The following is a 22581-nucleotide window of genomic DNA, read 5'->3' on the forward strand; positions in this document are numbered from 1 at the left end:
TGGGGCCAATCTGTAAAGATTAAAAAACACAGTTTCAAAAGTATTAAAATAATGATTAAAATATTGTTTAATAATAACAACACAAAATATTAGAATAAAATAAATAGAAATAAAATTTAAATAATAATAAAAAAATCTTGGTGTGTGAGCACGTAACAGAATGTGTACGTTAATTTCAACCCACAATCAGAAATGCAAGCAGTTGTATGGTCCGCAAATTGTTTTGTAAATACTCGAATGGCCCTTAATAGGAAAAAGGCCCCCTACCCCTGCCTTAAACCTGTAAACCATAAAAACGAATATTTAAATACCTTTACAGCTTAAATAATGCACAAATTTTAACAGAAGAATTAATGCAAGTGCCTTTATAAGATTATAAACTTCACATTTCTGTAACACTTCTGTAAAAAGTTGAGAGTGAGACAGTCTCAGAAAAAAAGGAGCTTGTATCTAGAAAAGCTACAATGAAGACAGCTAAGAAAAATCACGTTAAACGTTACAATATAGTTATTAAAGTTAGTAGTGTCGCTATATTTAGTTAAGCAAATTTGAGCAAATTCTAAATGGGAACATCTACATTTATTTACTGTAATTTGTTTATTTGTAGTTATTTTTTATGAATGTAAACATGAAGATTGGGTAGAAGAATAGTGTAGATGTGTACGTGAATGCACAAATGCAAATCTTAACCCCTTAAATAAACCATTTTTTATGCAAAATATAATTTCTTTTTTTATTTGACATGTTCTTGATAGCTTTCATGAGATTCAACCATATGTACAGTATAAAAAAGGGCAAGCTCTTATATGAAAAAAATACTTTTTATTTTATTTTTCATTTATAAGTATAAAGACATAATAGAGAATAGTGATAATGAAAAGACACATTTATATAAACAACAGTACACTAAATTGGAAGTAGAAAGACCCTAAAATGTTCCTCCTGTCCAAACGTCCCGCTCACTCCTCGTGCATCATCTTGAGGAGGTTCTGTTTGTCAATCTTGAAGAGCCTCCATCCTTCCTCCAGGGAGAGATCTAAAGCTCCGCGCCGCTTGTAGAAATCAATGGAGGATTTGTTCCACTCCGCCACGATGAAGTGCATACTACTGCACCGAGTCCTGACCGCCACCTAGAGGAAAAAAGTGAACGATTAGAGCACACAGATTTTGCACAAGATATATATATATATATATAATGTTAGATCTTTAATCTGGGATTCTAAACTTTGAGCTCTGGCAAGTTACACTTTCTCATAGCAGGCGAAGGTATAACTGCATTCTGTTGATCTGTTTGGTGTCATAAAAGGGAAAGTTTAAACTTACTTGACTCAGTTTCTTCAGGATTTCAGACCCAATACCAAAACCTAGTGTGGGGAGAAGGAAAAGCTTAGTGAAATGACTAATATAGTCTAAAATAAAGTCTGACTGACATCACAGACGAAACATATAAAGCCACAATCATACCCCTAAACTCCTTCATAACGTAGAAGTCTTCCAAGTAGAGCAATTTCCCAATCCAGGGGTCATAGGTGAAGTAATACATAGCAAAGCCAACAATCACATGACCTGAAAAGAAAAAGAAAAAAATCTGGAAAATTACTCAAATGTTTCAATTATTTGGACAAAAACATTTTCAACAGAGTTTGCATAGAGACACTTTCATATTTTGTCATTTACATTAATTTTGAAACCACTTATATGGGATTATTGGCATCACAACCCTCCCCATACACCACCACAGTCCAGGTGTCAAATTTTCAATTAATTGTTGTGTTAAAAATCTCATTCAGTCTTACTTTTGTTGTGTTGATTTGCATGCTTACAGCAGTTGTGAGTAACAAATCCGTTTGATTCGTCTGTTATAAGTTCGTTAGTTTTGGGCATATATTTTTGTGGTGTAAGGCTGGCGATGTCCTGACTGTTGTGGGCCTTACCTCTGGTTTAATGTATTTGTTACACTAATGTAACCGATCTTTCAGTTACTGTACCTCCCCGCCCACCCATGTACACGCCACGGGCAATGTACACAGCGAAGCAAGAGACTTTAGCCTGAAGACAATAAATTACAGAGGGGGATTGGACAAGCGTTCTTGGCAAATGTTCAACAAGTGAAATTTTTTGTTAAGAGAATGTTCAGGTTCACAATAGGCACTTCATATTACAGTGTGCATGTCACAGTGTAATTATTTAAAGGAACGGTTCACCCAAAAATTTTTACTTTGTCATTTACTCACTCTCATGTCTTTACAAACTAGTTTGTTGTTACTTTTTCAGTGGAACAGGGAAGAATCTTTCACTCGTACCGAAATGACGTCGGTTCTTGATCGGACCGATTCGCAAAAGCTTTGGTAGATCACTGAACTGGAAGGGGTGACTATTTAAGAGTAAATCTATGAAATTGGAAAAATGTTCTTAACAAAATGGGAATAATTCATATAAATAATCAACGTTATTATTTATATGGCAACACTATTGTTAAGCCCTTGCACACCTTATACGAAATCAACGAACGGGTGTGATGTCATTAAGAACAAATTCTGGCCAAAACGAAGGTGAGTTTGTTTCGGTGGTTCGTAACAGCTCGCCATCGCATCTTTCAGGAAAACTTCGAACCAGCTGGTAAACACCTTCTTACTGTCATTGGTCCATGTCATCAGGAGGTTTGACCTGGAGCTCCACCTACTTTGAGGCCGACAGCTGATTCCCATTCAATCAGTTAAGATCAGTCAACATGAACACACCAGCGTGTTATTAGCAAACTGGTGCAAACTTACTGATATCTGTACAATCGTTTGCATAGAGACATTATCCAAGAACATGTCATGTGATTTCTTTGTTTAAATAGTTTACAAAAGGAATCAAATCTACTCAAATACTCTTAAGTGCCCATTCACTCTGTTGTTTGTTATGCTGCTTCTCTCATATACCGTCTGCAGCCGAAAGCCATTCACATCTGCCCAAAGTGAGAGATACCTCTAATCATCATTCATTTGTCTGTATTCCACCCATTTACACTCTTTTATACACCCACCTTTGCAGTAGTAACGATGTCATCGTTAATTACTAGGGGTGTAACGGTGGTTCAAACATCTGACAATACACATCGTGGAGACTGGACGGTTTTTGTTTGTTTGGTTTTAGTTATTTTACAAGCATCTGTATCAAATACATGCAATGTCCTATGCCTACGTAACGCGGGCATACACATGGAAATTGCTTCAATGCACAAAAGGAGCTCTAAAATGCGATTACTAGCTGAATCTGCGAGAACTGAAAGTGAAGCGAATGTGAGCGGTAAAGAAGCGCCTTTTTAGCCAGGAGGGATCTGGGGGCGTATTACAGAAAACGTCCTATCTTGATATAGGATTCTTATATTATCTTACAAAATCGCATCTTATCTCTAGTTAGGAAATACTAAACCGCTCCATCGAGTTTGAAAATCAGCTGTTACCAGGAAACCAACGACGCGCAAACGGCTGATGTGAATTAAACATTAGATAGATGAAAATGGAGAAACAAAACCGATGCGCTTTTAATTTCAACGCTGCAGAAATAAAAATTTTGATAACTGCATTATAGTATTTCGTGGGAGTCTGTAATTATTTTGAGTGTTTTGTCATCAAAGCACAGCACATCATCTGGCATTTTTGGCAAATTAGGACGCTTCTCCAAGTGATCTGCTCTGACTGCGCGAGAGAAAATGAAAGTTTACAGAGGTTTAATGATAGTGCCATATTAATCTACTATAGATAATGCTGAATGTGTATAATTATGCTATGCTATGTCAAATGTCATGTCTGATTTGATTTCATCAGTAGGGTAAGATGGGGGAAGGATTCTGTCATTTAACTTGCCAGTCGTTTATTCAGTTATTCAATTATTCAACTAAACTGAGAAAATAAACAATTACATAAAAGATTTGATTTTATATTTTACTTTAAATTTCAAAAATACATTACTAGAACGATATCAGATGTATTTGATACATTCTGTGAAAATCAGATGACACCTGGGACAAGTTTACCCTGGGGGGACTACTTGCCCCAGTAGTGGGGTAAGTTGGCCCCTTTTCATCATTTCTAATTTTGTGCTGTGACAACAAAATTAGCAAATGTTTCTATTTATTTCCCTCGATAATATGTTGGACGATGCCTCGTCATCCTGTACATGCTAAAAGTTAATCTATATATATGTTACAATTTAAAAGTAAATGAACATTGTTCATAAGGGGGGCGTCTTCTTACCTCATCTTACTACTGCATTTAAGTAGGGTTTTAAGTAGGGACATTATTTAACTGGATAAGCATGCACTTCCATTAAATATGTATTTTTGATAAGAATATTTAGATGTAATCAGAGACAGTATTATTTTAGAAAAATACAGCTTTAATTTATATTTTAATAAATGCATGTAATCAGTGACAGTGTGTAAGCAGCAAATGTATGTAACATTATTCCATATTTTCAGCAAAGCTAATTATTAGTTAATATTTCCTTAGCTTAAAGAATCATAAACTGAACCGAACCATGAGCTCAGTATCGTGAACCAAATTGTGAGATGAGAGAACGTTACACCCCTATAAATTACAGAGTGTATTCGGCGCATATTAGAGTCCGTGTTACTGCATTAGCGCCATGCAGGTGTCTGAATGTTTGCACACAGTATGTCGTTGCTCAGCTGTTTCAAACTTATTTTTGGCTCTGAGCAAAGAACGAAGAAGAACTTTTCTGTGAATGAGCCAGGGCCTTTAGTGAAGTTGTAATCAATAACGTTGGAACAACATAAAAAACAATTTAAATACAAAAAGTAAAACTAAAAATTCAGGGAATTCTGAGAACACTTTTAAGCGAGGACTTGGTTTTGGATTGTACTTTGAAACAATTTAATGAAATGAACCATCTGAAAAAACGGATATGATGGAATGTATTCGGACTTCTCAACGTTATTCCATCAGCGCGGTTCTCGGAGAATTCCGGGCTGAGAACAGTTTGTAATCGTACCGAACCGTGGTCAAGTGGAAATGCTACTTAAACCGTTACTCATCGTGCTCAGGACCGTTGATGGTGGAAAAGGGCATTATTTGTTGGTCACTATGAACTGCACTAAAAAAAACAAAAAACATTTTGCCTATTTATTTATTTTTCTCCCCTTTTTTGCCCCAATTTGGAATGCCCAATTCCCACTGCACTCTAAGTCCTCGTGGTGGCATAGTGACTCGCCTCAATCCGGGTGGTGGAGGACGAATCTCCGTCAATTTGCGCATCTTATCACGTGGCTTGTTGAGCGCGTTATAGTGGAGACATAGCACGTGTGGAGGCTTCATGCTATTCTCCGCGGCATCGCACAATTCGCCACATGCCCCATAGTGGTGGCTCAGCAGTTAAGGCTCTGGGTTACTGATCAGAAGGTTGGGGGTTCAAGCCCCAGCACCGCCAAGATGCCACTGTTGGGCCATTGAGCAAGGCCCTTGACCCTATCTGCTCCAGGAGCGCCATATCATGTCTGACCCCAGCTTAGCTGGGATATGTGGAAAAAAAGAATTTCACTGTATATGTGCAAATGTATAATGTGTGAAAAATAAATATAATTAAAAAACAAAATTTAATTAAAATTAAAAATTAATTAAATTAGGAGGTTACCCCATGTGACTCTTAGGAGACCTGGCTGGAGTCACTCAGCACACCCTGGATTTGAACTCTGTAGTCAATGTCAATACTTGCTGAGATACCAAGGCCCCCTAATTTTGCCTATTTTTTTACATTTATGCATTTCAATTTCATTACAAAATTCCGTTAAACTGAATCGTGTAATTTTTAACAAAATAAAATTTAATTAATTTAATTTTGTTAATGGTCACTCAATTCATTTTGATGGAATTTTGTTACAAAATTGAAATGCGTAAATCTTAAAATAATTTTTTTGAGTGTGTTGTTGTTTTGAAAAGAGCAGCGTTTTTACACATTTTTAGGTGTGTAAAACAAGTTAATAACAGGTTCTCAGTGTGTACAGATATGTGAACCATGCACACTGCAATGCAAAGTGTTACCAAAGACTTGTTGTGTGTCATAACGCACAGAAACGCATTTGGTAACCCAAGTGTCCGTGAGAATTTACGCACGCCTGGTGCGCTCGCCTCAACCTGATTTGGAAAAAGGCAGAACAACAGAACATATTGTGTATTAAAACACAATATATCTCAGAAACAGGGCTGGTTTTGTCTTACCGTCAGCGCTCTGGTGCTCTTTGGCCATTTCAGCCACTATACAGTGATAAAACGGGTGATCTCCAAAACCATCCTCCAAGAGATCTACAAAGGTAAGAGTGCAGAGTTAGAAGGCACTCCCACAGAACTATATACTGTAAACAAGTGATTGCATTTGCTTCAAAATGTGCTCACCTTTTTCAGTTAGAATAACTTGATGCTCCATTTCCTCATACTTTGCCAGTTCCTAATAAACAGTTACATTTGAACAAGGTTTGAACATTATGATTGCAACTAGTAACATTTCAAATTTAATTACCAAACAATTGGAAGGTATGAAATATTTACAATCTTTCTATTAGTATAAAAACTGCACTAAGCAGTCCGAGCTCTTACCTTTATGAGTCGCAGTATGTCAGACACGTCCTTGGGTTCGGCTTTCCGTAATATAAAACTGGCCATTTTCTTCTTTTACTCTTTTTTCCTTTCCTTACTAATCCTCGGTATGTGAAAAGTAGTAAGATTTGTTTCTTCATCCGCTTCTCGGAGGGCTACCCTAAGCTACAGGTGTGACATTCGATCTCTGCTGTTTGGAAAGGCATTCAGAGGCTGGTTTGGTGAAGTATCAGTTGAGTTCTAGGCTGGGACGTTTTCTCCTTTTATAGATGCTCCAAAGGGGGCAGAAACTTCAAGGCCACTCCCAGAATTATTCAGTTTGTGTTGTGCGTCTGGCCCTCCCTGAAAGAAATGTGGCTGGCCTGCTTTTTTTTACCCCCTAAAGCAATATGGATTCATTTTTACTCTTTTGACAAGAAAATCAAGACTGACTGGCTTATGGAAAATGGTCCCACGGTTCAACAGCAGATTGTTTTAAAATCCCATCATATAATATCATTTAATAGATAACAGAGTGTGCTTATGGAAGCTCTAATTGTGTCATAAATTAATTCATGTTTTGCCATGAGTCCAGTTTTGTTGCTGACTATTTTGCCCTGACACGCTGTTGTGTGTTGGCAACAGAACTTTGATGTCTTACAGTTGGTTTGATTTACATAGAAACTACTGTCATGTGAAAATGTAGGACAACAGGCAGTGGACAGTCTATTGATATTTTTATTTTATGCATTTGTTACATTTTTATCATTGTTCACTATTCTTGAGTAATTCATAAAAATAAAAAAAGTCACCTTAAAGAAATAATTCACCCAAAAATGAAAAGTCTCATCATTTACTCACCCTCATGCCATCCCAGATGTGTATGACTTTCTGTCACAGAACACAAACGAAGAGTTTTAGAAGAATATTTCAGCTCTGTAGGTCCATACAATGCAAGTGAATGGTGAACAAAACTTTGAATCTCCAAAAAGGACATAAAGGCAGCATAAAAGTAATCCATACGACTCCAGTGGTTCTGAAGTGATCCAATTGCTTTTGGGTGAGAAATGGCCAAAATAGAACTCCTTTTCCAGTGTATCTTGAAATCCACTGTGCATCATGGCGATCATGATTTCAAGCTCGATTACACTTCCAAGCGCCATCTAGTGCTCTGCGCATGCATCAAGCACTAGGAAGTGCAATCGAGCTTGAAATCATGATTGTGCCTAGAGACCGCAAAGGCAAAATGTACAGTGAAAAGGAGTTATATTTTGGTCTGTTCTCACCCAAAAACTTTTCAGAAGACATGGATTAAACCACTCGAGTCTTTTATACTTCAAAGTTTTGGTCACCCATTCACTTGCATTGTATGGACCTACAGAGCTGAAATATTCTTCTAAAAATCTTCATTTGTGTTCTGCGACAGAAAGTCATACACATCTGGGATGACATGAAGGTGAGTAAATTATGAGAGTTTTCATATTGGAGTGAACTAATCACTCCCTTTAAGTGCTCTTCTACAATATTTTTTGTTGCATAATATTTGAAGTAAGAGAACATGTATGTGTTTAAACCTGTGATAACTTGTTGCAACTTGTTTACATCAGTGCGCATAATGCAAAAATGTTTTTACTGGATGTGCTCATGGACAGCGTATTTAATGGCTAACATAGAAAAGAATGTCCCGCAGGAAGTTTTTCTTGAATCATACAGTACATTTTCAGTAAACTTTCCAGAGTTTTCGCACCACACCTTTGACCCAAATAGCACATGCTATGTCAATAACCTTTGCAGCATACACCAAAACACAGTTAACTAGTGTAAAATCAGGCTGCACAGCTAAAATGTTCCACAATCTGTATTACAAAGGAAACTGTTTCCTTTCTGGATATTTCAAGATAAAAATCTTTTCATCTAATCATCTATTCTTGGCTACCTCTGCAGGTAACAACTAAGCATACAAGATGACCTGGAATGCTATTACAACACTTGGATTTATTTTAAGACATTAACTATTTTTTTTTATGTTATAAGACTATTTTACAGGGTTCCCACACTTTCACTGAAAAAAAAAAAAAAAAAAGAATTGAGCAAACTTTAAAAAAAAAATGAAGGCTTCATGAGGTAGTAAGATTTTTCAGTTCTCTCAACAACTGTCTTAAAGGGATAGTTCACCCAAAAATGAAAAGTCTCTCATCATTTACTCTTGTCCCTCATGCCATCCTAGATGTGTGTGACTTTCTTTCTTCTGCTGAACACAAAGATTTTTAGAAGAATATTTCAGCTCTGGAGGTCCATATAATGCAAGTGAATGGTGATCAGAACTTTGTAGCTCCAAAATTCACATAAATGCAGCATAAAAGTAATCCATTTGACTCCAGTGGTTTAATCCACGTCCTCACAAGCAATATGACAGGTGTGCGTGAGGAACACATCAATATTTAAGTCCTTTTTTACTTTTAAATCTCCACCTTAACTTTCACTTTCAGATGTGAAACTGAAACTAAACAGACACAACGTGTGACTTTCAGATGTAAAAGTGAAAGTAGAGATTTAGAGTAAAAAAAGGTCTTAAATTTTGATCTGTTTCTCACCCACACCCATTATCAAAAAACAATGTAAAAAGAGGATAATTTTCTATCCGTTTCGAGAGGATAAAAACTTCAATAAATTGCACTTGAAGGTCTCTGCGTTGTTCTGTCTTTTCTGAGCGCTGAAGTAAAGCAGTTATTGTTAATTCACACTTTTGATTCCGTTATTCACTTTATCTGACTCCAATTTTATATTAATCTGACTTGAATTTTAAGTTGACCTCTAATTTATATTTAAGCTCTAATTAATTTCTGATCATTCTTTTAATTTAACATTTTTAGGTTATTGATTACTCTAAATCCTCTTCTATTCATTGACCTTTTGATCTTTGGAGACTTACGACGGCCGTTATTAAATTACGTAAACCTCACGAAAATGGATAGCCAGTTCCGTTCTTAGTCAGCGGTTGTAGGGTTAACTAATATCGTCTGGTTTGGCTTGTCTCATAACCAGACGATATTGCCGCTTAGTCACGTACATACAACTTGCTAAGACGGGCGGTGAGCAGTGACAGAGTCTTTAAATGGCTTTCTCCTACCCGGTTGTCCTGAGTGGTTTCTCCTATATTAAAGCTCCAGTATGGTCTACCCTGGTCTAATGAAATTCAAATCCTACCCGGTTGTCCTAGGTGGTTGTCCTGAGTGGTTTAAATTCAAACTGAGAGTCTTTAAATGGCTTCCTCCTATATTAAAGCTCCAGTAATGATTTCAGAGGAATTCAGAATAAATCAAATAATAACAATTTATTTGTCAGGTAGGATATAAAACATTGTTGCAGAAATTCAAATCAAAGCCAATTTCACATGATCAGAATAAACAAGCATTACTAAAAATAAAAGACAAGTCAAAGAAACATACCTGACAAAACTACATGCAGCGGTACAGCATGGGAGATCCGCTTACAGATTCCCCGAGCTTCTTGCCAACTTTAAATACCCAGACAGAATAAACATTGTGTACCAAATGGTATTATCCTTTGAACAATGAGGATTTGGGGGTGAATGGGTTCTTGACTTCCTGTGGTTTAACCTTGTTAACATACAGGAGATCATTTCAATTGTAGGTCAAGGAGGGGGAGACACCTCCAGAATTGTGCAGTATTTGGCAAAGACCTTAAAACTTTGTTACCATTATTTTTATCAACATGGGAAAGAGACCACTATACCAGTCGCACAGAGACCTCTTAAATGATATCAAACACATACAGTTGCATTCTTCGTTTTCATGGTATTTGTTATATTTTTACATATAAATCTTGTGTCTTTGTGTTGGTCCAGAGCTGTTGAAGGGGAGAAGGGGGAGAGAGAAGAGGGGGCAGCAAGGTGATTTGCAATTTATCACACGTGGTGATATTCAGGTGAAGATTTCAGCTTTGTAAAACAATGCAAAGGCGATTTGCAATTTATCACACGTGGTGATATTCAGGTGTAGATTTCAGCTTTTGTGAGAGATTTCTTTGACTTTTACTGGAAATGGCACCTTTTGCTTGTAGACATCCTAGTGCCAGCCTTACACAACAACAGCATAAAGTCAGCAAACAGTAAAAAATAAGCCTAAAACACTAACCGCATTATTTATTCATGTTGCAATGCATGCTGGGAACTCGTAAATTAGCAATATTGAACTTATGAATATATGAACTTGTTCATTCAGACAAATCTGTTAGTTGGGACAACATTTGGGGAAATATTGTTGGTCTAACGTGTTTTAATATAGATGCAAAGTAATTCACATTTCATAGTATCTGTGACTCAAAGAAAGAAAAAAAAAAAAGCTGGATAAAAAGCCATTTTAAAAAGTTTGGAATGAATTTTCATGAACTGAATAAGGAATATTTTTGTATTTATTTTTTTTACAGAAATTGCTCTTACAAAGAACAGTTCCAAGCCGATGATATATTTTAGAGCCGAGCATAACTAGAAAAGATTACATCGACTTGAGAAATGTATGACTTTTCTAGGCCTGAAAAAAAATTCAAAATTCCCTGATATTTCCGGGTTTTCCATGACCGTTGAAACAACTGATATTAGAGAAATACACCTGTACTTCAAAATATTATCTAAAGCATCTGCTTAGTTCTGGGTAGAGAGTGAAAAACACTATTGAAATAGCAGCAAAGAATCAATGGATGCATTAAAATCTCCACATACATATTACAGTTCAACGATTTAACACAACTTTATTTTTAGACAGTTCATAGGTTTGCACTTTGCCCTTTAAGCCTGTATAGGACAGGGTCAGGACACATAGCCTTATCTAACTGTGTGACACTATTATAATAACAGGAATGTTATGTTTGTGGTAGTTGCGGGCTTTCTATTTTGAACTATTCGGAGTTGTAATTCAATCCTGATGCAATTAGAAAGGAGAAAAGGTTTATGGAATTTGCAATGACAGCAGCAGCTACAATTTAAATTTGAGTTTGCTTTCTTTTCAATTTCAGAAAAACACCCCTGTACTTGGAATCAGAGCTGTGTGCAATAAAAACTGTCAAACAGTTTGTCAGGCCAGCAGTTTGATTACATGTGTGTTTGAATACAAATACTGTACACATAAGCTTCTTTTACAGCCCTACAAACAATCCAACATGTACTGCAGTGCAGGGATAAAACAGACTACAGGTTTATCAAAACTCTCCATTTATTTTGTTTGTTCTTTAGAAACAGTAATTGGAATGGAAGCCTCTTGTGAATCATTAACCTCAGTTGAGTTTATCAAAGTACTTGAGTTTGCCTGCAGGGTCTGGGATAATCTGTGTGGAAAGAGGACAGAGAGAGAGAGATATTATAACCTGTTATCATGGTTATAATATATTATACACACAGCTCATATTTTCAGAGAAATATACATCCACTAAAATCGGAGTGAAATCGTACCGTATCACTGCCAGGCTTCCATCCAGCTGGGCACACTAGTACCAGAGAGACAGAAATATTGACACAAGTATTAATAACAACAAAATCAGTAAAGCACTTACATGTATGTCAGTCAGTCTCTGTGTTTAAGTGTGGGAGATATACACTTCTATCACAAAATACTTCGCTTTTTTGTAAAAGTGATTTGAAGATTACTGAGAAAAATATTGACAGGAGTTTGAGACTTTGTCCTAAATAAAGGGAAAATACTATTTTATATATATTTTTTAATCAAAAAGCCAAAAACAATTAAGCGTCCCTTTACACAAAAAAAAAAAAAAAAATGTATATATATATATATATATATTAGCCTATTTTTAAGATTTACGCATTTCAGTTTAGTACCAAAATTCCATCAAATTGTACCGTGTAATTATTAACAAAATTACATTAATAAAACTTAAAATATTTAGTTGTTTTTTTTATTAAAGATTACTCAGTTGAATTTGATGGAATTTTGTTATGAAATTGAAATGCATAAATCTTAAAATTATTTTTTGATGTAGTTGAACAGAAACAGTATACTGCCCACCTCTGTGTTGTGTAAATACAAGGACTGTCAATAAAATCATGATTTTTTTAATTTTTATTTTTTTGTAATCTTACAGAGCCCCTATGACAGGGTGGGATTTTTTTCTGAAATAGTTTTGCTTTCCCTCCCAATAAGTTTTCCATGGTTTTACTTCAGTAACCATATTTTAACCATGATATTCATAGTGAAAGCATAGTGATAATACAGAGAAATGAAAACTATGGCAATACAGTAAAAACCATAATGTTGAGGTTTTACTATACAAATACCATGGTTTTACTATAGTAATATTGTAGTAACTATGAAAAGTTAAGCATCCAATTTTTCGGGGGCAGAAACCATGGTTTTACAGTATACTGTATCATTTCATTTTAATTTACCTATTTCAGCATTTATTCAATTCATGACAGTTCAGTTCATCCATTTTTTTTTTTAAATGTCCAAAAAGGAATTGGCTGAAGCTTATTTATGCCTACGCTTTTTACCTCTTTAGTTTTATATCGTCTCTTTAAATATTTTCATTTATAGTCCTATTTACAACTCATAAGAACAAAGAATATTAAGAAAAAAATAAGAGCAAAATGGCTATATAACATTTATAAATTTAACTTAACCCTAATAAATAAATTTGAATCAAATTTAATAAAATTTACAGTTTGCTTCACCTGCTTAATATGACACATACAGTTGTGCTCAAAAGTTTGCATACCCTGGCAGAAATTGTGAAATTTTGGCATTGATTTTGAAAATATGACTGATCGTGCAAAAAACTGTCTTTTATTTAAGGATAGTGATCATATGAAGCCATTTATTATCACATAGTTGTTTGGCTCCTTTTTAAATCATAATGGTATCAGAAATCACCCAAATGGCCCTGATCAAAAGTTTACACACCCTTGAATGTTTGGCCTTGTTACAGACACACAAGGTGACGCACACAGGTTTAAATGGCACTTAAAGGTTAATTTCCCACACCTGTGGCTTTTTAAATTGCAATTAGTGTCTGTGTATAAATAGTCAATGAGTTTGTTAGCTCTCACGTGGATGCACTGAGCAGGCTAGATACTGAGCCATGGGGAGCAGAAAAGAACTGTCAAAAGACCTGCGTAACAAGGTAATGGAACTTTATAAAGATGGAAAAGGATATAAAAAGATATCCAAAGCCTTGAAAATGCCAGTCAGTACTGTTCAATCACTTATTAAGAAGTGGAAAATTCGGGGATCTCTTGATACCATGCCAAGGTCAGGTAGACCAAGAAAGATTTCAGCCACAACTGCCAGAAGAATTGTTTGGGATACAAAGAAAAACCCACAGGTAACCTCAGGAGAAATACAGGCTGCTCTAGAAAAAGATGGTGTGGTTGTTTCAAGGAGCACAATATGATGATACTTGAACAAAAATGAGCTGCATGGTCGAGTTGCCAGAAAGAACCAATGGCACAAAAAAGCCTGGTTACAATATGCCCGACAACACGTTGACACGCCTCACAGCTTCTGGCACACTGTAATTTGGAGTGACGAGACCAAAATAGAGCTTTATGGTCACAACCATAAGAGCTATGTTTGGAGAGGGGTCAACAAGGCCTATAGTGAAAAGAATACCATCCCCACTGTGAAGCATGGTGGTGGCTCACTGATGTTTTGGGGGTGTGTGAGCTCTAAAGGCACGGGGAATCTTGTGAAAATTGATGGCAAGGTGAATGCAGCATGTTATCCGAAAATACTGGCAGACAATTTGCATTCTTCTGCACGAAAGCTGCGCATGGGATGCTCTTGGACTTTCCAGCACAACAATGACCCTAAGCACAAGGCCAAGTATGCAGACTTTTGAACAGGGGTCATTTGATTTTTTTCTTTGTTGTCATGTTTTGTTTTATCATTGTGCCATTCTGTTATAACCTACAGTTGAATATGAATTCCATAAGAAATAAAAGAAATGTGTTTTGCCTGTTCACTCATGTTTTCTTTAAAAATGGTACATATATTACCAATTCTCCAAGGGTATGCAAACTTTTGAGCACAACTGTACACACTACTGTTCAAAAGTTTGGGGTCACTTGCCTGAAATGTTTCTCATGATCTTAAAAATCTTTTGATCTGAAGGTGTATGCTTAAATGTTTGAAATTAGTTTTGTAGACAAAAATATAATTGTGCCACCATATTAATTTATTTAATTACAAAACTAAAATTTTATTAAAAAATAAACGTTTTTGAAATTGATGACTTGGACCAAATAATAAAGAAAAGCAGCCAATAAGTGCCCAACATAGATGGGAACTCCTTCAATACTGTTTAAAAAGCATCCCAGGGTGATACCTCAAGAAGTTGGTTGAGAAAATGTCAAGAGTACATGTCTGCAAATTCTAGGCAAAGTGTGACTACTTTGAAGATGCTCAAATATAACACAGTTTTGATTTATTTTGGATTTTGTTTAGTCACAACATAATTCCCATAGTTCCATTTATGTTATTCCATAGTTTTGATGACTTTACTATTATGCTAAAATAAAAAAAATAAAAAATAAAAAACCATGAGTAAGTGACCCTAAACTTTTGATAGGTAGTGTACATTTATACAAGCATATACAGCTCTGGAAAAAAATGGAGACCACTGTAAAATTATAGGTTTCTCTGGATTTACTATTTATAGGTATGTGTTTGAGTAAAATGAACATTTTTGTTTTATTCTATAAAGTACTGACAACATTTCTCCCAAATTCCAAATAAAAATATTGTCATTTAGAGCATTTATTTGCAGAAAATGACAACTGGTCAAAATAACAAAAAAGTGTTTTCAGACATCGAATAATGCAAAAAAGTTCATATTAATTTTTAAACAACACAATACTAATGTTTTAACTTAGGAAGAGTTCAGAAATCAATATTTGGTGGAATAACCCTGATTTTCAATCACAGCTTTCATGCGTCCTGGCATGCTCTCTACCAGTCTTTCACATTGCTGTTGGGTGACTTTATGCCACTCCTGGTGCAAAAATTCAAGCCATCCATCTTCCTCTTGATCACGTTTCAGAGGTTTTCTTTGTGAAGGATGCATGAATCAAGCCACGTACAAGGTTATCCTGGAAGAAAACTTGCTTCCTCCTTCTCTGACAATGTTCCCCAACTCTGAGGATTGTTTTTTATCAGCAGGACAATGCTCCATGCCACACAGTCAGGTCAATTAAAGTGTGGATGGAGGAGCACCGGATCAAGACACTGTCATGGCCAGCCCAATCTCCAGACCTGAACCCCATTGAAAACCTCTGAAACGTGATCAAGAGGAAGATGGATGGCTTGAATTTTTGCACCAGGAGTGGCATAAAGTCACCCAACAGCAATGTGAAAGACTGGTAGAGAGCATGCCAGGACGCATGAAAGCTGTGATTGAAAATCAGGGTTATTCCACCAAATATTGATTTCTGAACTGTTCCTAAGTTAAATCATTAGTATTGTGTTGTTTAAAAATGAATATGAACTTGTTTTCTTTACATTATTCAAGGTCTACCTATATATAGTAAATCCAAAGACACTGATCATTTTGCAGTGGTCTCTTAAATTTTCCCACACACAGTATATATATATATATATATATATATGTATGTATGTATATATAAAATACAATGTTCATTTCAACCAATTCTTTCATACTTTTTAAACACCTCAATTTAAAACATTCTGTTAAATGTATTAACACAATTTTAATACATTTTTAATCTTAAATACCTACCATGGTATTTGTAATAAAACCATAACCACAAGATTATGATTTTATTATCATAATTTTCATTTTTCTGTATTATTACAATGGTTTTACTACGAATATCAAGGTTAAAATACGGTTACTGTAGTAAAACCATGGTAAATGTATTGCGAGGGAATGCAAAATTCCTGCCCTGTCCTCTAAGGGGCTCCGTACATTCTAATATTTGTAAGGATCAAAATTAATCTACTATCATATATAACATGTTAACTTTAGCAGCCTTCATAAATACTGTTAACTGTAATCATTAAGATTACAATTCTGATAAATTACCTGATATATATTAACTGATAATGTCTGAGAAATTATGCCATTGTGTCAGATAAAAGTATAGATTTATATAGCTATATAAAAAACATCTGTGACTACATAAAATGTAAAGTTGTTAATAAATGTCGTACCTTCTCCGTGTTTATCAGTGTACTGGAAGGCTTGTACCAGTCTGAGGGTCTCGTCAACGGAGCGGCCGACTGGCAGGTCATTCATAGTGATCTGTCTCAGAACGCCTTTACCATCGATGATGAAGAGACCTCTGAAAGAGAGAAGACAATGCATTTCCACGTTATTCAACAAGCATGTTTTTAACATCTGTCCAGAGCCTGTATGGGACGGAAAAGAGGTAATTCTATGGTTAAATTATATATAACATAATGCAAACATTACCGGCTTTACATGGTCATCATAACAGGATTACACTAGTCTCATGTTAACATTTAAGACATTTAGGTCATGCAGCTGTACTTCTGAAACAGTATGTATTTGAACACTATTCCCAGAGCAATGACTAGCCCCATAGGCTTTCATTAAAACCGCATTTATATAGCATTTTCAGTACCTGAGCGTGTGTCCCTGATCCTCCAGAAAGACGCCATAGTCCTTGGAAATCTGGTGGGTGAGGTCAGAAAGAAGGGGGATTTTCATCGGTCCAAGACCTCCCTGCTTCCTGGGCGTGTTGATCCTGACATAAACCGAAATGACAAAAACATGTCAATGAGTCCGTGTGTAGTGCTTACTTAGAAAAGCATATGTTGGTGACAACTAAACAGGCAAAAAGCTGTGTTTATATGAAACAAAACCTGTAAGGTCATACAAATATAATCCAGGTGAAGTATGTGTGGTCTCACCAGGCCAGGTGGGTGAACTGAGAGTCCACGGAGCATGCGACCACCTCAGCGTTAATGGCCTTAAACTCGTGCACACGGTCACTAAAGGCGATGATCTCGGTAGGACACACAAACGTGCTGTCGAAGAACACAAAGGTTGTAATCTGATTCATGAGAAATAAGAGGCATGACCAAGCTAATCACTGGAGCACACTAAATATATTTATCGTCTTCACATTTTGTTCTTTAAAGAATAATGTAAACACTTTTGCATCATCTACATAAGCTGTCTGTAAAGTCCAAAAACATCTCAAAATCAAAAGAAAAATCAAAGCTAAATGTATTTTGCATAAAAAGAATGACTGTAATGAAAATACAATTCTTTAATCAATTATTTTATTAAAATTAATTGGTATAATTGTACATGGATATGCATATAGATAATTGCATGATGTTTAAACGCTTAATTTATTCTGCATTCAAGGAGAGGGGGGCGCTATAAATGTGTTTCACTTAAAACGTTAAAGTCCCTGTATACATAGGTCAGGCATACGAGGTATTGTTTGAAAGCTTAGAATCTGAACTTCTCAGAGAATACCATCACTTTTGCATTTGTTACACAAATAAGGCCTAAAAACATTTGTGTTGCAAATTAGTGCCCCCTAGAAGTAATGGGGTAGAAATATTAATATGAATATAAAAGTATTTCTCATAGCACTTAAATGGGCAAGTCATATATCACATAAAAGCTCTCATTCTCAGGAATGCAACTATATAGTTTATTTTGTTGCCCTAATACCACAGTTCGAAAGATATTCAAAAGAATCACAAAGTGAAATATGATTTCTGGAAGTCATCAAATACATACGACTTTTATGCACCGATTATTGGGCTAGCTAAAACCTTAGGCAGTTGTCTAAAAAATTAGCCATTTTTTTACTTGTCTGTGAGCTTGCTTTGCTGAATAATCTAATGTTATATCTTAGATGTCCAGAACAAAATATGCCATCCAGCGGGAAAAGCATGTTAAACAAATCATCATAAAAATGTTTTTTGACTATTGATGATAAAATGATATGGATCATGGCAAAGATGAGGATCTCAGCTTTCTAATGACACCTTGAGTGAGCTTCTACTCCACCCAGAGGCTGAGATATTCGATGAAGTGCTGAGGGTGGTGCATAAACTGAAAATTAGACTGAATGTCTATGGACGAGCAAATCTGTGAGGGCTAAAATGCGTTAGAGTGCCACCTACATTTCAGATCTGTATATTGTGATGGATAGTAAGAGAGAGTGAACAGAACCAGAATTACATGCTTACAAAGTTGGGACAAAAAAAAAAAATAAAAATAAAAAGATTAAAATTGTATGTTTATCATAAGATTATAAACACATACAATATTATTTATGAATAATTAAAGTTTGTGTATATATATATATATATATATATATATATATATATATATATATATATATATATATATATATATATATATATGGGGGGGTTTTCTAAAAAAAAAAAAAAAAAAAGTGTGTGTGAATGGTGAGCTTTTAAATTTGAGTGTGAAAAATTGCATGCGGCAGCGCAAAAATGCCCCAGAGTTTAACGACTTAAAAGTTATTATGAGAAAATTATTATGCTTAATAGTGAAAAAAAGTCACTTTGGGTGGGTGATTTAAATCGAAAAAATTAATATAAATTAATATAAATCTTTTTACATTTTTAATCGTAATATTCTTGAAATTTTTGGTAGATACCGATATACGTACATTTAAACAATACACTAATTTTTTATGAAATGTGATAAACTTCTGAAAAATAATGCAAGTTATTTCAAATTAAATAATTAAAAGTATTAGGAAAGCTTTCTCATCCAAGACTGTGAAAAAAGGCACCTTTTGATGCAAAAAAAAATTGTGCATAAAATAACTAAAGACAGCTATTAACATTGTAAGGATTATTTGTACTGCAACCTCTGATTGGCACATGCATTTCTTACCATGCCGCTGCATTTTGCACAACTGCGATAGAAACTGCACTTAAAAACTTCTACCGGTTTACACATTTCCACCAGTATACCGCTCAGCTCTATTTATCACAATGCAAAAACTCTTTACGGTCCTAAAACGGCTTCATTCCGTTTATGCGAAATACATTTTCATTATAAGTTTGAGGTGAAATATAACCCAGAAATGAGATTCATCCATGCACGTTTACTTGAGAACTTGTGTGATCTGAGTATCACATGACTGTGTCATTTATTAAACATGCTTGACAGGTGGTCTGTGTATTAAAGCATCCAATTTCAAGAGCCAGTACAAAAGATTTGATGTTGTCAGAACAGTTACTTACAAGTCCAGTGGGTAGAAGAAGAAGACCAGGTATTTTCCTCTGTAATCTGACAGTTTCAGCTCCTTAAACTCACCATTGATGACAGCTGTTCCTTCCCAGTGTGGTGCTGGCTTTGAAACTGCATGGACAAATAAGAAATCACAACATCTTTAGTCAATCACTACTCCAGAGCAGTTCTCAGTTTGAGCATCTGCATAAATGTGAAAGTGTCATGTCTCTTTAAGAGATTCAACTGCCTGCCCAGTCCATGCTGACAACATTTGTCTTGGATCCAAGTTTTAGACCATGACGTGTCCTTAAAAGCTGTACCTTTGTGTAGTTTAAAAAGGCCAAGCACATCAATTGCTCGAGGTAAAACACCTCACTTGTTGTTTTGCACATATGAAAAACTCAAACATTGATGCTATTTAATTAGCCTGCTAATGCATCAAATAAAACTGTCAGATACAACATGTTAATATAAAATACTGCTGCAACAATTCATGCAACATGATTTATTTCTCTGTTTAAAGTCTTAAAGCACTTTTACAAGCATGCATTCTCTATTTTATTCCTAAATTAAGACCTAGCCTAATGCTAATAGGCCAATAGCTGATGTTGACAGCTGTTAGAGATATCTCAAATACTGCAACGTTAATACATGTAATACAGATTTTTGTTTTTTGTCTAAAAATGTTAATTAAAACCATGCATTTTGCATGCATGTGACTTTCAACTGCATGCATGAGTAAAATGACACACTTTTGGCTTTGCTCAGATGTAGTGAATGATCAGAGACTGGAACACGGAAGGCTTCTCCGGGATAAACGTGTCCACTGGCGTAACTGTAACACTCCTGCTCTTTTATTCCGTTTGCACGCTCTCCGACAACCGATTCGAGGAGCAGAAACAGCGCACACACCACGCCGAGCCACTGTCTGAGCGTTTGAACGCAGCGACTGACATCCATTGCTGAATCTTACAGGCAGCACGTCTTTCCGATTTGATCATTATGACTCGTTTCCTCCTTTTGGCCAAAGAGTATTTAGCAGAGACGGGCCACTTCTTTTTTTAATGAATGGGACAAAGTGGAACGCCCAACGGTCAACGGATGTAGAAAGAAAGTCCCGCCTTCCAGGTAAACGAGCCAATCACCTTTTAGATAGAGACATAGCTTGTCAATCAATTCGCTAATGCGCATGCGCATTAGCTATACAAACCGGGAAAATTGCGTGTTTTAGCGTAATCTGAGGTAACGTAGCACAATTTATTATTCCAATATTATCAAATTTTATTGCTGATTTGAAATATGTTATTTGAATGTAATCTTGACTGATCGTTTTTGAGATTTTTGTCTTTGTCCATTCAAGTAGATAGGAGCTGCACTGGCATGACTGGAAATAACATCCCGAGAGCGTTCCAGAGATGACCGACAGTGGACTGACTTGCTAGAACGACTTACCCTGCTTTCCAAACGAGATAAATCACCCTCCGAAGGGCACTTTGAAGAGAGAACAATCATGATACCCATACTGTAAGATCGCTTCAAACAGAATTTCCAATAAAAATAAAAAATAAAAACTTAAAAAGAGAGTTCCGAATTACCCTTATTTTTGAGTCCCACACCTTTTAGCCCTCCAAAACTCTCACAGTGGATGATAAAGTCTTCGAAGGGAATAGGGCATAGGGATGATCACTTCTGAACGGTACGCACCCTTGGGGCTGCTTAGACACGTCATCTGTATAATGAATGGATCGACTGCAACTGTATTGTTCTGATCGAATCTGACGTCTATTCATATAACGTAAGTTTACGGTTTTCCGCGCCTTTCCTCGTTTTATTTATTTATTTATAATATTTAATTGTTTAATAAACTTTCTGATTATTTTAGGGTTAAAATAGATTTCGAATCACATATTTAAAAAAAATAATAATTAAAAAAATAAAATAAAAACAATTGCCTAATTTTATCCGATTAATCAGCCTGGCAGGATAAATCAAGTTCAAAATAAATAAATATCAAGTTTAACTTTAACGTATATCCTCCTGAGACCTTTATTATTATTATTATTATTATTATTATTATTATTATTATTATTATTATTATTATTATTATTATTATTTTATTTGATGTCCTGTAGAAAAAAACGTCAGGACTCAGTTACAATCAAAATGAAGGAATTTATTATTATTATTATTATTATTACTATTATTAATAATATTATTCAAAGTTTAGGTTTTGATATAATTATCTTCTTTAACACATACTCACTCACACTGCTTTAAAGAAAATGTCTAAATAAATCTGCATTAAAAAAGGAAGTTTTATGTTTTGTGGAATTTGAACAAACTCTAAAATAGATATGAATTGTGCAGTGCCTACATTTAATCAGTGTTATATTATAAGTATGAGTGTTTGTCAACACTCTGCAATAGCAATGATATGGGCAGTGGTGGCTCAGCGGTTAAGGCTCTGGGTTACTGATCAGAAGGTCAGGGGTTCAAGCCCCAGCACTGCCAAGTTGCCACTGTTGGGCCCTTGAGCAAGGCCCTTGACCCTATCTGCTCCAGGGGTGCTGTATCATGGCTGACCCTGCACTCTGACCCCAGCTTAGCTGGGATATGTGAAAAAAAAGAATTTCACTGTATATGTGCAGAAATTGTTCATGAGATGTTTATTTACAAGAAGAAAATATATTAAAAATGTTAATCTTTCCATAAAATGTGCTGAATTGAATTCTGATGTCTAAAGATTTTTAAAGAACAA

General features: G+C 35.4%; 2 protein-coding genes across 2 annotated transcripts; both read right to left on the reverse strand.

Annotated features, from left to right (window-relative positions):
- Nucleotides 1-802: 802 nt before the first annotated feature.
- Nucleotides 803-6828, reverse strand: LOC127440054 (diamine acetyltransferase 1-like). Its single transcript, XM_051696436.1, has 6 exons — nt 6600-6828; nt 6399-6450; nt 6225-6308; nt 1465-1566; nt 1324-1364; nt 803-1130 (listed from the first exon to the last, which is right to left on the reverse strand). The coding sequence occupies exons 1-6, from the start codon at nt 6663-6665 to the stop codon at nt 960-962; spliced, it is 516 nt and encodes a 171-aa protein (XP_051552396.1). The 5' UTR covers nt 6666-6828; the 3' UTR covers nt 803-959.
- Nucleotides 6829-11322: 4494 nt separating this feature from the next.
- Nucleotides 11323-20840, reverse strand: prdx4 (peroxiredoxin 4). Its single transcript, XM_051696426.1, has 7 exons — nt 20576-20840; nt 19835-19952; nt 17501-17617; nt 17212-17334; nt 16778-16908; nt 12046-12080; nt 11323-11921 (listed from the first exon to the last, which is right to left on the reverse strand). The coding sequence occupies exons 1-7, from the start codon at nt 20781-20783 to the stop codon at nt 11871-11873; spliced, it is 783 nt and encodes a 260-aa protein (XP_051552386.1). The 5' UTR covers nt 20784-20840; the 3' UTR covers nt 11323-11870.
- Nucleotides 20841-22581: the final 1741 nt, after the last annotated feature.

The sequence above is a fragment of the Myxocyprinus asiaticus genome, chromosome 4, assembly GCF_019703515.2.
Source record: "Myxocyprinus asiaticus isolate MX2 ecotype Aquarium Trade chromosome 4, UBuf_Myxa_2, whole genome shotgun sequence".
Classification (NCBI taxonomy): Eukaryota; Metazoa; Chordata; class Actinopteri; order Cypriniformes; family Catostomidae; genus Myxocyprinus; species Myxocyprinus asiaticus.

Bases quoted from the DNA above. Each gene is read 5' to 3' on its own strand.
- prdx4 (XM_051696426.1), bottom strand. From the start codon at position 20,783: ATGGATGTCAGTCGCTGCGTTCAAACGCTCAGACAGTGGCTCGGCGTG. The intron at 17,335-17,500 runs GTGAGACCACAC...GGTTTATGTCAG, and splicing joins CAGTTCACCCACCTGGCCTG to GATCAACACGCCCAGGAAGC. The intron at 11,922-12,045 runs GTACGATTTCAC...CTTTCCACACAG, and splicing joins GGAAGCCTGGCAGTGATACG to ATTATCCCAGACCCTGCAGG.
- LOC127440054 (XM_051696436.1), bottom strand. From the start codon at position 6,665: ATGGCCAGTTTTATATTACGGAAAGCCGAACCCAAGGACGTGTCTGAC. The intron at 6,309-6,398 runs GTGAGCACATTT...TTACCTTTGTAG, and splicing joins AGTTATTCTAACTGAAAAAG to ATCTCTTGGAGGATGGTTTT. The intron at 1,365-1,464 runs GTATGATTGTGG...TCCCCACACTAG, and splicing joins CGTTATGAAGGAGTTTAGGG to GTTTTGGTATTGGGTCTGAA.